This window comes from Lemur catta, chromosome 11, assembly GCF_020740605.2.
Source record: "Lemur catta isolate mLemCat1 chromosome 11, mLemCat1.pri, whole genome shotgun sequence".
In the NCBI taxonomy this organism is placed as follows: domain Eukaryota; kingdom Metazoa; phylum Chordata; class Mammalia; order Primates; family Lemuridae; genus Lemur; species Lemur catta.
Genome location: NC_059138.1, coordinates 93,706,699 through 93,723,069, shown reverse-complemented (window position 1 = coordinate 93,723,069; position 16,371 = coordinate 93,706,699). Strand labels below are relative to the sequence as shown.

Genomic DNA, 16,371 nt, shown 5'->3' with positions numbered 1-16,371 from the left:
CAGGGTGCACAGAACTCTCGGGAAGCAGCAGCCCCCGACGCAGGGAGGCGCCATGGGGGAAAATAATCAGACAGTCACACATCTCCGGGCCCGTCGTTCATAAGAGAGAAAAGTTCAGCCTCAGTTCAGCTGAAGCACTGCGGCGTGTTGACGAGTCCAGACACCCCTGTGGGAAGGACACACGCGTGAGTGCCAGGACGGCAACCCTGGGCTAATCAACTGCACATGCTCGGTAGCTTTCTGGATGGGAAACCTAAGCTATCAGTAAGGCAGTAAAAGCGCAGAATGGGCCAAGAAAAAACTTTGTAATCTATGTTAAAACAAAAAGCAAAAATTTATTTTTTATCGTTTTAATATTTCTTAAAAACACCGAATAAAATGTCGTATTGCACAAGAACAATGACAATTTGCCACCACTGGCTTCCACTGTTTGGAGCAAGGTTTGGAGGGGCAGAGACGAAGATGAGACGCTGAGGTTGTCTGGGTGGGGTGGAGGAATTGGGGTGGGCGTGGCGCAGGGATAGGCACCTGGGATGTCTTGCATGACAGAGTGGCGTCACAGGTCACTTGTCTTCTCTGAGATACAGAAACAGATCTGTAATGTTGTCTGTCTGCATGAAGACAGAGGTGAGACTCTGATGCCTAGGTTCATAGATTTTGTCAAAGAATGCTCTTTTCTGTTATTGAACACTAAAAATGTTGATGATTTTGTCAAGAACGTAAGCTCACATAGTGTACCTGCTTGAGGAGGCCTCCCTGACTGGGTGTCCTGGACCCCAGACACCCGTGTGGTCATGGGGGAGGGGCCCAGACTCGCCTGGTGCATGCTGTCTGCCAAGGGTTGGGCGAGAGCATGGCCTAACCCCTTTTTCTTTCTTATAATCCATAAAAGATCCATTTTAGTTCTAATTTAAATCACAGTGAGTTTCAAAAGAGATGCCAGGCAGCTTTTGTGAGTATTGGTATTATTCAAACTAGAAAAATCTAGAAAAGGGGATAATTTTTATTTTAAGTGATGGGAAATAAAAGTATATTGATGAATGCTATTTTAAAAACCCACATTTTCCTTAAATGGTTAAGAATGAACACTAGGAGAGCTCAGATATATATGTGATGGAAAGGGGGAAGAAGGTGGAGGGGAGGTCCATGCAAAAGTAGAAATAAAGACACAACTTGATCCTGACCTTGGGAACCAAGGCAAAAAGAGGTCGGAGCACACTGGATCAGAGGGCCTCATTTATTCAATAAGCCTGGTCATTTTATATCAAATTTTGATCAAGAGTAATGGCTGAATAGTACATTATAGGAAGATAAGTAAAAGTAGGCCACATACTTTGTTCTCTAGAGCTGCAGTCCCCAACCCAGGCACAGACTGGTATCAGTCCATGGCCTGTTAGGAACTGGGCCACAGAGCTCTGCCACCCCCCTGCCTCCCCACGCAGCCGCCATGCCCGGTCCGTGGAAGAACTGTCTTCCCTTCCGTGAAACTTAGGAGCTGGGCTGCACAGCAGAAGGTGAGCGGTGGGCAAGCGAAGTTTCATCTGTGTTTACAGCCACTCCCCATCGCTCACATCACCTCCTGAGCTCTGCCCCACCCCACCCCAGTCCATGGAAAAATTGTCTTCCAGGGAACTGGTCCCTGGTGCCAAAAAGATTGGGGACTGCTGCTCTAGAGTTCTGATGATAAAAGAATGGAACTTGTAAGAAGCCAGCAGAGGAAATGGGCACTGTTTTTCTTAGATTGCTGTCTCACATGGCATATGACTCACTCCTGCCTCACGCCAGGCCCACAGCATCGTCAATTTGAGATTGAGTCCTTTGGCAAGCCCCTAAATGTCAGATCTTCTGAGGTGTTGATTAAATACAATTCTTGTGCTCTAATGTACTGGGCAACCTGGAGACAGGATCTCTATTTTGATGATAAAAACCAACACTTCAGCTTTGTTCTTGCCAGAGGGGCTGTCATCCAGCATCCCCCACACTTCCTGCTCCTTTCAAAGGTGAAGTCCCTGAAATGTGTAAGAAAGGACTAAAGATATTTTCTCAAGAAGTAGTTTCAAATATGTTGAAATGTCCAAACAAATGGAACCAAGATTTGTTCCGTAGAACACAGAAGAAAATCTTTTGGCTTAGAAAAGTCTCAATGCAGATAGTCTCAGTAAGATTTATATAGCATTTTTTTAGTTAAAGAACCTTAATTTGACTCTTGCCTAACACGTGATTTTTTGTGATTTTGAATGGACTTGTCCCTTTTATGAGCCTGGCAGGGTATGTTTCTGCAGCACACACCCTCAGGGATAGGTGAGATAATGTGTTGGCTGGGGCTTCTTCTATAATATGCAAAATAGGAATAATGATATCTATACTGCAGGGGACATGTGGATTAAATAAAGAGATAGGTAAATATTATCCATTTTAACACTGCAGAATTCAAAACCCAACTACCATTTTGTGGTTTTTAAATAATGTACTCTCTGATAGTAATTAGCCAGTATCTAATATAATATTTAGACTACTCCTAAATTTATGACATGTAGGGGAAGATTCCTAGTTACCTATTTGCTAAAAAAGGCGCATTAAAAACAAAATTTTAAGGTGGCTAAACTGAATCTAAGCAGCATCAACCAAAGTCAGCATTGTCGCTACTGAAAAAAACTAGCTTCCCGATGCAAATGGAGTCCCAGCCCCAGAAGGCAAACTTCCATCTTCATCCCCATGGCTCTCTGCTTAGCCCAGTCCTGGTGTGTGTGCTGCACCCAGGGCTGCTGTCATTTCCCTTTCTGTTCCATGGCAAGAAAATGATGATGTTCATGTGTGCCAAGGAAATCTACTCACTACCATTGCTGGCGCTCTTGTTTAAATGCTTGGAAAAAAGCCCAAGAATCATTGGACAATTTTTTTTAATGCATGAAAGAGAGACAACAAATTAATCGGAAGATTTTACTACAAAGGAAGTAGGGTTAACTTAGGAAAGAGCACAGAACTTTAAAATAAATGTTTTTAGTCATTGCTTCAGAAAATTTCAATAGATTATCACATACATAAAACAAGAGTAGACTATTATTGAAAAATAAACATATCAAAATGTTCTTGGAAATTAAATGCATATCCTTAGAAACATACACACTTAGACATATGTAGAATTTTTGATATACACAAATTAAGAAGAAAATCTTACTAGCATCTAGAGGTAGGTTGCATATAGTTGGAAACAACTCATGCTAACATACAGGTTCTTATCTATGGGGCAACATGCTAGAAAACAGAGGAGCCAAGAATACAGTCTTGAGGAAGGAGGATTTTCATCTGAATCTTACTCTGATTTATTCATACTGATAGTCAAGGATGAAGATTATATGGAACCAACCTTCAGACACAGAGGAGCTTTAAGAATATACCATCTTAAATTCAATTATACTCAAGAGTGTAATCCAAATAATGGAAAATAAGTCTAAGGAAGGGAAAGACATAGAACGAGTAGTTTTTGAATTTAATACAGTTTTAAAATAGAGGTTCCTGTAATAGAAACACCATAATGTAAAATATATGTGAAAAATCAGGGAAATTTAGACATTTATTAGACAAGCTTCTTTAGTTCCAAGAAACAGAAATATTGCTTGATCCAGTTAGGCAAAAATGGGTTTTTGTGGATTTTTTAAGCTCACATAACTAGCAATTCCAAGAGATGAATCTTCATCATGGGCATGGTTGGGTCCAGGAGCAGAAACATTGTCTTGTAGCCGCGTTCCTCTCCAACCAGTGGATAAGCTCTTCCATGTGCTGGTTCAAATGGCTGCTATTTATCCAAAACCACCCAATCCATTTATTCCAGCCCAGTAAGACCATCTTCTCCAACAGCTCTGGCGAAAGGTCTTGAGAAGGGCTTTGGTTGGTCCACTTTAAGACACGTGCTCACCTTTGGACATATCTTCGTGCCCATGGGCTCCAATTGGCCAGATTTGGTTTCACCTTAGGCCTGTCCCTGTGGCCTGGGATTGTTAGGAGCACATAGACTCACCCAGATAATGAGAAATAGGCATTACCTACAAAAGGGCAGAATTCATTTACCACAAACGGGGAGAGAAAGTGCTGGCCAGGCAAAAGTGCTGGCCGCTATTTCCTATATGTTTTTAAAAGAACAGCAATTGAAACACAGCTCTGTCTTAACAATGGAATAAATTGAGATTTTTCTCTGCCCAGAGACTCTAATGGACACATAAGGATTCTAGGACTAGAGTTATGATTCAGGCTGCAAAGAAATGGGGGTTGATTGATACCAAGAATATATTACTTGACTCTTAAGAGAATGCAGGTCTGTTTTTAGATCCATAAATGCTTTTCAGATCTTCCTTATCTTGCCTTGTTGAAAAGTTGTATGTATATATGTGTCTAGTAGATCTCTAGAGTTAGCTAGCAGTACTGTTACCTACATCATGCAATGTCTTTGAGGGGCCCAGGTCTATGGAGGTTTTCGACAAGCACATTAATATAAATGGTTAAATAAGGCCCATCAAACTAAAGAGGCTACGATTTTGAAGAGGAATGAACTTTGAGGAAACTATGCCTAAGAAACTAAGTAGAGAAAAAGAGGGAAGCAAAGTTTGGGGCCGCTAGTTGGGACAGAATCCATATAATGCTGGTGGCAAAGGATCTCTCGAAGCTAATCCTAACCCCTACCTCCGGAACATCCGCCCTGCACACACATTGCATCCGTACGCACGCACGGAGACACCACCACAGACACAACAAGGGATGCTAGGCATTCCAGCCACTCAGCAGGGTTTGGCATTTCTCGTGCAGCCTTGTGTTTCTGTTCTTTTGCCCATTTTCTATCCAGATGTCCTCCTCTATCTGCCAAAGTCATGCTTGTTTTAAGACTTGATTCAATGGTGACCTTCCTGTCTCCTCTAATTAGAATGAGTGGCCCTGCTTCTGTATTCCTGTGGCATCCTCCACATCCCCCACCACCTCAACTCTTCAACTGACCGACATCAATTGTGTGCGTCAGTGGGACTAAACTGAGCATGCATTCCCCTGGGAGAACACTGGGACTTTGCAAGGGAATCTGTTTCCAGATGTTCTGCCTCTGCGTGTGTGCTTGCCTAGACTGCTGTGCCAGTGTCCGGGCAGGCCCGCCAGCGTCATTCCAGGTCTGCTTCCCCAGCACCAGTCTTACAGACACCCTTCTCCTCCCTCACAACGATGGACATGCCCCTTACCCATCAGGCACCTGAGTCGGGTGCAGTTTCCTGAGGTGGACAAACCTTATTCTCAGTATCAAACAAAAGGATAAATGGAAATATTGGTATAGGTTGAGCAGTAAATAACTGTACTGACTTGGTAGCAAATTCTTTTGAACATCGGTGGTTTTCCAATGCTTCTTTCCAACCAAGTGACAAAGGACCTAATTGAGTTGTCAGATTATAGACCATTAAGCATAACTTTTGTGACAGATCAATTAAGTGATTTTTGACATAAATCAGAGGAAAAGTTTTTAAAACCAAATGGAATAATGTAACTATAACAAAATTCCCTTAATTTGCCTCTTTTTACTTATGTGAACAAAATTTTCTAGTGCTTATATCTATTAGAATGAAAAATATGAATTGAATTTCTGCCAAACCCTGCCTCATTCTAGCAATAAGTAATCTAGTCATTTTTAAGGAATTACTATAATAATTGAAAAAGCCTCAATTATCTCATTATGAAATGCATTTCCAATGACATTTTGACTTTTTGTTTAACAAATGTCAGAGTTTCTAGAATATTTATTAAGTTTTTGTTGGCTGTTTCCTATTAATTATCACAATGATAAGAGTATAAAAAAAGAATTTATCATGACTGCCTTATGGTGAGAAGAAATAAAAATTAAATTTTAATTTATATACAGATTTTACAAAGAGGCTTGATCAATAAAAAAAAAATATCTCAAACATAAAGTACTTTCCATTAGGATGAGATTGTGTTGAGTAGTAGAGTGGGAGTAAGTTCAAGGAAGAAGAGATGAGATCTGGACGCTGCCTGTTAAAGGAAGAACTCGTTCACCCCTTCTTACATGGAGGGTGTGGGACATGGAAATACTATTATATCCGTGTTACTTTGCTTATATTTTTAAGATAATGAAACATTTATTTTTAAAATGTTAATAGTTACAAGACAGCAAAACAACTAAAATTTAAATCTGTTGCAACCAGCTGAACTTGTGATGAAAATTTTCAGATGTCAGTTAAAAGGGCAGGAGGTGCATGGTTGTTCGAAGTTATCTGAGGGTTTATATAAAAAATTTAGTGAAATGCATCATGTCAGTTTGTGTCACTAGTTCAAAATCACTTTACCTTATTTTTCCCTTTGTTCCAAGGGCCTTGGAACATAGAGAACTAAATCAATGCAGGTTCACAATGAAGGATGAACGTTGCTTGTTGGCCGTGAGCAGTGTTTGGAAACCGCAGGATCAGGGTGGGGTGGGGAGATGTTTTGTCTTCCTGTGAAACATTTTCTCTAGGCCATATACACTTGGTGAAACTGACTTTCGACAAATCTCCTTTCTTAACCACAGAAAAGCAATATTATAGGATACAAGATCTTAATTTATATTTAGTAAAACAACAATAAAAATGAATCCATTACAAAAGTACTTGGAAAATATTTATTTTTAGTGATGAAATTTTCTTTGCTGACTTTGTAAGAGTAAAATTCCAACAAACTTACACCAAACTGAGAATGGTTGTGTTCAACTTGAGAAACTAGTAGCCCTAAGTTAGCATTTTCTCCTTTATACTTGGGCTGGAGAATTTTCCAAAGCTCTCATTTAGATGAACATAATGGCATTTGGACCATGGGATTATATAATTTAGGTGGAGGTCAATGGAAGGGTTAATATTCTATGCTTAGGTTCTGTGGCTGTTCATTTGTAAGAGCGTTTAATCATGAATTTATACTAGGCTTCTGCTGAAGATAGCGTAAGTGTGTTTTTTCACATTTGCAAAAATTCTGCAACAATTTTTAGTTGAAAATATTGTTCATGCCTTAAAAGAATAGCAAAGTTGCCAGTGCATCAATTAACTCAAAAATAATGACTTACACTCTTAGGGAAGACAAAATAGCAGGAAGGATAAAGGCAATGTATTCCTTTTAAGATTCCTAATTAGTCACCAGGCAGCTGTCAAACAAAGTGTTTATATCCTACATTTTTATTTGGAATTTCAAAGGCTGATATGGTCCTAGGTCTAGAAGGGATTTTTTTGTTTTGTTTTAATTTCAGGAAATTATGGAGGTACAAACATTTTGGTTACATGTTATGACTTTGCCACATCCCAACCATGAATTGAGATGTGCCCTTCCCCCCTACAATGCTCACTGCATCCATTAGTTGTGAGTTTACCCATCCCCAAGCCCCCTACCCTCAAAGAATATTACTACTGTGTGAGCACCTTAGTGTTGATCAGTCAGTGCCAGTTTGATGGCGAGTACATGTGGAGCCTATTCTTCCATTCTTCCGAGGATGGGCTCAAGCTCTATCATGGATAATATCAGAGGTGCTAGATCAGCATCATTTTTTATAATTCAGTAGTATTCCATTGTATACATATACCATATTTTATTAATCCACTCATGGATTTACCAGCACTTGGGTTGTTTCCACATCCTTGCTATAGTGAATTGTGCTGCCATAAACATTCAAGTGCAGATGTCTTTGTTATAGAATGACGTTTTTTTCCCTTTGGGCAGATGCCTAACAGTGCTATTGCTGGATCAAATGGTAGCTCTTTGAGGTGTCTCCAGATTCTTTTCCACAGAGGTTGCACCAATCTGCAGTCCCACCAGCAGTGTAAGAGTGTTCCTATCTCTCCACATCCTCGCCAGCATTTGTTGCTTTGGGATTTTTTGATAAAGGCCAATCTTACTGGAGTTAGGTAATATCTCATGGTGGTTTTGATTTGCATTTCTCTAATGATTAGAGATGTTGAACTTTTTTTGGTATGTTTGCTGGCCATTATTCTGTCTTCTTTTGAAAAGTTCCTGTTCATCTCCTTTGCCCATTTATTGATGGGGTTGTTTGATTTTTTTCTTGTTGATTTTTTTGAGTTCTAGATACATTCTTGTTATAAACCCTTTATCTGATGTGGAGAGGGCAAATATTTTCTCCCATTCTGTAGGTTGTCTATTTGCTCTAATGATAGTTTCCATGGCTGTACTAAAGCTTTTTAATTTGATCAGGTCCCATTTATTTATTTTTGTAGCTTCTGTGATTGCTTCAGGGATCTTCTTCATAAATTCTTTTCCTAGGCCAATGTCTGAAAGAGTCTTCCCTACATTTTCTCCTAGGATTCTTAAGAAGGGGTTTTAGAGCTTACTGGAACCAACTCGCTCACTTTGCAGAAAGGGGAGAGCACTGGTCCGAGTTCAGAGGTGGGACTGGGGCCCTCATTCAGTCCTCCTGCTGGGTGTCAGGCTGCTCCGTGGAGCCACCGAGGGGCTGTGTAGAAGGTGGGAAATGGGACAGGACCTGGGCCCCCACCCTTGTCGCAGCAAAGCAGCTCCAAGTTTTTCTTTCATGTTCTGGGTTTCTATTTAGAATTGATGAGGAAAAAACATCTTCTGCACCATTATCTCATTCAGAAATTGTCAAAACATGTAACAGGTCATGGGGTTAGTCACTGGGACCACCAGAAGAACAGGCTTGGGGTGGGGGCAGGATGAATTAGACGGGCGTGTCTGATTCCAAACAAAAGATGCTCAGACAGAGCTGACTGCAGCAAGGAGTTACCAGAAATCGCCAGAAATCTGAGGCTAACCCAGGTTGGGGCCCCTTAGATATCTGTTCCTCTCTTCAAATCTGCGCTGTCTTTGACAGCTCACCCAGACCCTCTCCAGAAAGCTGCTCACCCAGCCCTGCACCCCTGGGCTGTCTCTGGTCGGCTGCAGCATCCCCCACCCTGTATTCTGAGCTTGGTTCAGGCATCACTTGCAAAAGGTCTGCCCTGTCTTCCCTGTTCAGGTCCCACCCCTGTTGCAGGATGGCCTTGCACCCATGTTCCCTCTCTGCTGCGGCATTTATGCGCTTGCCCTTTCCATTCCTGGGTGACTCCCCTGCCTCAACCCCTCACCTATCTGCTCAGCTCCCAGTGCAGGCGCAGATGGGGTCATGGGCCGTGCCCAGGCCACACAGACCCCTGGGAAGGTTACCCACAAGAACTGGGGGCTCGCCTGGGCAGGGTGGGAGCTCTGCTAACAGCACTCGCCATTAGGCGTTTTTTAGATGGTGCAACGTATGTGCTGAATATATGACTTCTTGCACCATGTCGATTTAAGGTTTTGTAGTTGCCTTAATTTAGACCACTAGCTCTCAACCTTTTTCTGCCTCAAAACTTCTGAGGGATATTTAAAAAGCCGAGATAAGCATCCCCAATCTTACAACTGGATAGAAAAGGCATAGAGGTGGGGTTGGAGTCCCCACATCACTGATGCACTCCGTGCCTCCAGGGGGTTGTGCCAGGCTAGCGTCCTGGCCCGGTGGTCCCAAGGCCTTTACGGGGCGGGTGAGAGGATGGCTGGGGCCAGAGTTCTTAAGGCTGCCTCACACTTGAGTAATGCCTACCAGAGAGGTGAGCTCGAGAGCCAGGCTGGACCAAGCATATATTTGGTACCTGTGCCAACACCTCCCTCGGATCACCTGCCCCACTCTACCTCTGGCAGCACACCTAGAGTTGGCAGTGCTGTAAGCCACTGTCATTCTTTGTGTACATGTTTGTCACCTCAAAAACTGTGAGTCACCTTAGGGCCCACACACTTGGATTGGAAGTCTGTGTCCCCAGGTCCAGTGCTGGGCCCTTTCCATCCGGACACACACCGCCTGTGGGTGGCACGTTCCACCACCTGCCAGGGCACAGCCAATAGAGCACCGTGCCGGGCTTCAGATCCAGGTCTCTGTGACCTGAACACTGTGTGCTCTTTTTCACTGCGTCATGCTGTTTATCTACAACACAGACAAAAATAGATGTTGGTTTTATTGTTCAGTGATGGTGGCACAAGGGAAGGCGAGAGAGGAACGGCAGGAGCAGGGAGTGGCCTGAGGCTGCCGCAGTAGCGGCCGTGCGTGAGCGGCTGTCTGCGGTGGGCCTGGCTGCGGGAGATGGCACAGCGATGTGCAGGCTGCAGAGTGAGAGCAGTCGGCGGCCATCCCGCGTGTGACAGCTTATCAGCAAACCCTTGGCAGAAGGATCGGGCTGTATAGGCAGTGTTTCTTCTCCGTATTTGTCCGTTAATTAGAGTCTCCCAGCAAAAACTAGGGAGAAAGAGGCTACTGTTGACGAGAGTCGCTGCATTCAGTATGTCACCTGTGCATCTGTGCTTGTCTAAACAACTCCTCTTTTCCTTCTGTTCTTTACTGTGAGCTCTCTTGTGAAACGTGCATTCTTTAAAACTTTTGTTCTTTTGTTTGTTTTATTGTTCAGGATCTCAACTAAACCAAAACTGAAGAAAGAAGGGATTTTCTTTTGGTTTTGTTAACTGTTTATTGTTAGTCTGCTGTCCAGTTAGAATTTTGGTGATGTTGAGTGCAGTTATGATGTCACTTCACAATCAGGGCGTGATTATGTGGAGTGTGCACATGGAGATGTCTATGGGCCTTTATTTACTTTAGGCATCCAATGACTACTCCGCAGAGGAGTGACTCTAAAACAAAATACACTGGAACGACAACAAAACACAGTCCTTGCTTTCTAGGCTGTCATAAACAGTGCATAGATCATATGTCTTCAAGTGTCTTGAAGTTTAAAATCTATTTCTACATTAAAAAACAACAACTCTGGTGTACATCTGGTCTAGAGTTGTGTATTTTTGTCCTTTAAACTCCAGCTCTATGCATAGAGCTTTCTGTAATTTTAGAACCTGGAAGCTCAGTAAAAAAATACCTATGGCTGCACACTACTTACTCAACACACCTCCCGGTAGCCCGGGACGAGCAGGGTGGCTGCAGCCTTCCCCGGCATGGGTGCTGATGTTTGGCAGAGTTGGCTTTGACGGTGAGTCGCGGCTCCGGGCACCTCACTGTCCTGCTGCAGCAACCCGTGTTCAGTGCTCAGCAGCCCGATGACCCCAGCCAGGGCTCTCTTCTCCCGGGTGGAAGTTAAGGGGAGTCAGAAGCTGAAGAGGAAGCTTTGATTTCAAATGGAACCAAAAGTTTTGTCAGAGTTTTCCAAACCAGGATTATTTATTTCTAAGTTTATTTATTTGTCTAAAAACTCTGTTCTTAATGTTTTTTTAAAAGATCTCATTTTAAAACAAGTTCAATTAAACCAAAAGTCAGACTAAAACACGTACATTTATCATTAGTCTGAATTTTCAAATGTGTTTGCCCATAGTCATGGATAGAGAGGATGCAACTTTTAAAGGCCAAAGAATCAAACACCAATGATTGAGGGAAAGTTTCGCTCCCAGTCACACAGACACTTACAGCTCCTTCTGGGTGACAAGGTCCCGGGAGGAAGCAGCTGTGTTCGAACGAGGGTCACCCTGAACCCCAAGTTTCAGAGGAGTCAGACGCACCAATGTTGCGCTTGTTGGCCAGCGTGGAACCGAGTGGTCTGGGCTGACCTGTCCTTGCCGTGTTTTGTCCAGTGAGCCTGCCCCTGGGGCCCGGCAGTCCCCGCAGCGCGGACGCAGCCCCCCAGGTGCTGTCCGAGGCGGAGGAGACAGTGTCTGTCGGCAGCTGCTTCGCGTCAGAAGACACAACCGAGGACTCGGGGGTGATGAGCTCGCCCTCCGACATCGTCTCTCTGGATTCGCAGCATGACAGCGTGAAGTCCAAAGACAAGTGGGCCACCGACCAGGAGGACTGCAGTGACCAGGACCTTGCTGGAACCCCAGAACTGGGTCCCCAAAAGAGCCCTTCCTGGGAGAGGAATGGCTGCGGGAACTCGCATCTGAGGTGAGTCGTGGGGCTGGGGGTTAGGGAAGTCACTCGCAGCCACACCCGTCTCTCAGGGTCCCCTGTGCACCACGAGCCCCCACAGACGTCACCACACTCTGCTGGGGGGGTTGTCATCCACAGTCCTGTCTGCACACTGTTTTCAGATGGGCGGGGACTTATAGAAACTATGTACGAGTAATAGCGTCTTACTTGTTTTGACACTTTATATGAATGGTGCCATACTCTTAGTATCCTTTTCTACTCAACATTACGTTTCTAAGGTTGATCCATGACGACACATGTGTTGTTCATTCATTTATTTATCCATTTTCCTCTTAATGGACACTTAAGCTGTTCCAGTTTTTTGGGACTAGAAACGATGAGCAGGTTGTACATGTCTCTATTTACATGTAGAGAGCTTTCTAGAAGAGAAATTATTAGACGTCAGAAAGATGCATCTTCAACTTTGTGGAATATTGACAAATTGCTCCACAAAATGCTTGTCCAGTTGACAGGCCCCCTGGCTGGCGTCTGCAACGTCCTTTCGTTCCACGTCTGTGCCCGTGTTGAAGATTAGTAGGCCTCTTAAGCTTTGCCAGTTTGTAGGCATCAAATGGCATCTCCCATGGCTTTAATTTACAGTCCTCTGATAATAAGGATGAGCATCTTGTCTTATGTTTATCAGCAACTTGTATCTTCTCTTTTATGCATTGCCTCTTCATAGCCTTTGCTGTCATTTGCGTATAGAGAGTCTCTTAGTCTGTGGCTTGAATTTAACTTTGTTTTCTTTTATTGTACAATGATTGTCTTTTAATTTAATATCATTGAATGTGTCCTTTTTCTCCTAAGTGTATATGATGCATATTTAAGAGATCCTTCCCATACTCTAAGGGACTAAAGATAGTCTGAATGTCCCGTGCAACTTTTAGTGTTGCTTTCTCACATTTGGACTCTGCTCTACCTGGGGTTTATTTTGGGTGTTGTGTGAAGAAGGAATCTATTTTTTTCCCACTGATTCCTACTTCCCCTGTGGTCATATATCCAGTTTCTTTATGTGCGCTGGTCCGTTTAAGCGTTCTTTCCAGAGCGCTGGTTACTCGTCCGTCTCAGTCCAGGCCACACTGTCGTGATTCCTGTCATTCACTCTTACATGGAAAGGCGTGTTCGTTCTCTTTAGCCATTAACTATTTGTACCTTTTAGATAACTCTAAGAACTAATCAAATGACATTATGGAAATATTAATCGAAATACGGTAAAATGATTAAAGAATTAATTCACAGGTCAGTCACTAAAATGAATACTTTTATATTTTTCATGTTTTGTTCCAACCCTGTCCGTATGAATATACAACTCTTTATCTGGTGAATGCATTGTCAAGAATATTTTATTTAGATTTCTTTGTATCTAACATGTTATCCTGAGCACTTCCCCATGTTGTATGTATACTCCCTAATAATTTTAAAGTATAGCTCTTCAATTCTAAGGACAACTCCAAGGCCAAGTTTATATTTAATCAGAAAGGAAATTAGAAGGCAGCAATTGGTCCCTTTGTGCCTCCACCCCACATAAGATGCGTTTAGCTGGGGTTGGCCTGTGCTGTTTGCATCTGTGAGAGCAGAGAAAAATTATGGCAGTTCCTTGTTATCATTTAACATAAAGAAAAATAGCTTTCTACTGTAATCTCCAGTTCTGTTCTGCTAGTTTGCACGGGGATCGCACACGTTCGAGCTCCACATCTGAAACTAATCAGGCACATTTAACTCTGTCCCTGGGGATGCTGCACACGAGACTCGTAGTTTGCTTTGCTGGTGCTGACCCTTGATATAAAATCTTGCTGATTTCTGTCCAAATATGGGAGCTAATGTTGACTGTGGCCACAGCCAGGATAATTATTGAGTCTTTGGAACCTGATGCTTTATCCAAACAAGGAACAGGGCATGTTTTTCTGCCCTCATCTCTGGGGTGCCACTGAATTTGAGAGTAGTCTGGTGGGGAGGCAGGAAGTGTTGGAACCTGGCAGACCTACAGCGGAATCCTACCTCCACTAGCTAGTCGTTTGGCCTTTGAGAATCCATTTAATTTTGCCAACCTTTGCATTTTGATTATGCACAGTACAGGTAATGCCACCTACCTATCCGAGCTGTCATGAGTCTACGAAATGCCCAGCACAGGAGGATGTGGACATGTTTCAGGTCTGTTGTGTAGTATCCATTGTCAGAGATGCTAGTTTGGGACCGGGGGCGATTAATTCCCATGGCAGATCACTTTCCTTTCCTGGGCTTGGGCCAGTCTGTCAGTCCAACGAGAGTGAAGATGCCCCTGAGCCCTCAGCTCTGTCTGCACACTCACTTGCTTGCCCAAGAGTGGGGATCAACTCTACCCTTTCACGTAGTGACTACAGTATTTTTTTTATTTTCTTTTTTTTTTTTTTCGTTTTCATGGAATGAATAGTTTTGGGGGGATTTTTTTTTTTTACAGGAATTATCTCAACTGACAAATTAGGCACACTTAGATTTCAGCAAGATATATCACATATCTATTTCCAAATACATAATTTTTAGTAAATTTCAGGATTACTTAAAAGCAATGCCTACAGTGCAAAGGAGGGGCTGGCAACTTGGATGCTCAGTGGCCAGGCAGGCCTGAGGGGGGCTGCAGGTGAGAGGCCACCAGGTGGTGGAAGCTCCTGCTTTCTCTAAAGAGAGCAGCCCTGCGCCTCCGTCCAGTGCCATGTGGATTACAGACCCAGTGTAGGCCAGTTTTTGAAAAGAAGCCAGAAATCTAAATTTTTATGTGAAGTCTCCCAAATTTTAAATGTTGGCAACCAGTTAAAGCATTCGAGGTGAAACTAAACACAGATGCACACTGAGTGTGGCCGTTCCCAGACGTCCAGTTCCGAGGATTGAAGGATACGTGCCTCATTCCGCTTCTGCTTCAGAGAAAACAATGTTGCCCCACTTGCCTATTTCCCCCCTGTGGAATACAGTTGCAGCTACTCAGGTAGTCGCTGTGCTTCATTGCCAGAAAAGGAGCTATTCGCTTGTACACTCGGGAGGCCATCACAGGCTCCTCTTAGGCTCAGTGAGATCATAAAGGCCCTTAAAATTCTGCAGCAGAGAAACTGGTTTAAATTTTTCTTCTGTGAGATGCCTCTTCATGTTCTCCAGAATGAGCTCCTGTCAGCACTCCTCGGGAAATATTATCGTGTGTCATCGCCTTGGCACACTCAGAGCATGTACAGATACACACATCTGTTACATGGACATAGTGAGAATCTGCCTCTTTTGATGATCACGGAGCATTCCAGGGCCAAGCTCTGTGTGCATGTCTGCAGTGAGTCAGGTCGAGCCTGAGCAGCATGAGGGCAGTGCGGGCTGGACGCGGCAGGACTGGGGTTTAGATGGACTGCAGGGGCCGCCAGGCAGCAGAACTTGGGTTTGACCCACTGCCGATGTCCAGCCCCTCGGGTGGCCATGCTCGGTGGGATAAGAACCTGTGCCAGGGCCCTGACAGCCAAGAACCCACTGCTGTTCACAGGAGCGTGGCTTAACCTGGGCCACCCATGCAGAAAAGCTGTATCAGAACACTAACAGTAGCACCCATGTTCAGAGACCAGTGATCGAGAGAACCAGTGGAAAAGAGGAGGTTTCTGACAACCCACACGCCCAGGGAGGACGGCCAGTGTGAACAAAGGCCGCAGCGTGTCCTCACTCAGCACCTAGAGCTCCCCTGTGCTCCTGAGACGTGTGCCCCTGTAGCACCTTGGTAAAGTGGCCCACACGACAGGGCATTGCTGTTGTTCCTGGTACCCAATGCCTGGTCCCTGAGTCTAGCCCCCTGGCTCCACCCTGAATAATTCCGGTACCTAGTTCCTGCAGCTCATCCTGAGGTAGCCAGTTGTGCTCCCAGAACCAGTGTTCATCCTGGGTGGCAGACCGTGGTGATCCAGGGCGGGGCTGTGAGGTGTGCCCCGTTCATCCCCTTTGAATGCCAGACCTCAGGGCCTCAGACACAGCAGAAGTCTCCCTTCGCCGTGACTGGCAAGGCCAAGCCTCCAGGCTGGGAGTGGATCCTGACAGGTGGTGGAGCTGTCCCAGCAGTCACAGACACCCTCAGCTTGCAGAAAGTCTCCACGAGGGAGCCACTCACCACTAACGTAAGGATTGCTCATGGTTTTCCACGTTGCCGAGTGGTGCGTTCTGCTGCCACCCCTGTTGCTTGAGTACTCAGTGGACACCACTGGGAACAGCGTTAAGACCCTCCGTCACCTGAGAAGACCCAAGTGTGTGAGGCCTACAGAGTTAAGTTCTGGTTTTCTTAGCTATTTCTCCTTTCTCTGTACCCTACGAAGGTCAAAGCCATCTAGGCTTCTTGGCTAGGATGGCCTGGGTTCACACACTGACAAATTGGAGGTACTGCCCTTTCCTCAAGAGCTCTGCCACCTGTCCAAGGAGCACTG

General features: G+C 44.2%; 1 protein-coding gene across 12 annotated transcripts in view; it reads left to right on the top strand.

Annotated features, from left to right (window-relative positions):
- COBL (cordon-bleu WH2 repeat protein) overlaps positions 1–16,371 on the top strand; it is a 283,679-nt gene that overhangs the window by 238,921 nt on the left and 28,387 nt on the right. For all 12 annotated transcript variants that reach the window (XM_045564748.1, XM_045564745.1, XM_045564737.1 and 9 more), the window contains one exon: positions 11,620–11,929. In XM_045564748.1, the coding sequence (XP_045420704.1) occupies positions 11,620–11,929 (310 nt within the window). The remainder of the gene's footprint in view (positions 1–11,619; positions 11,930–16,371) is intronic.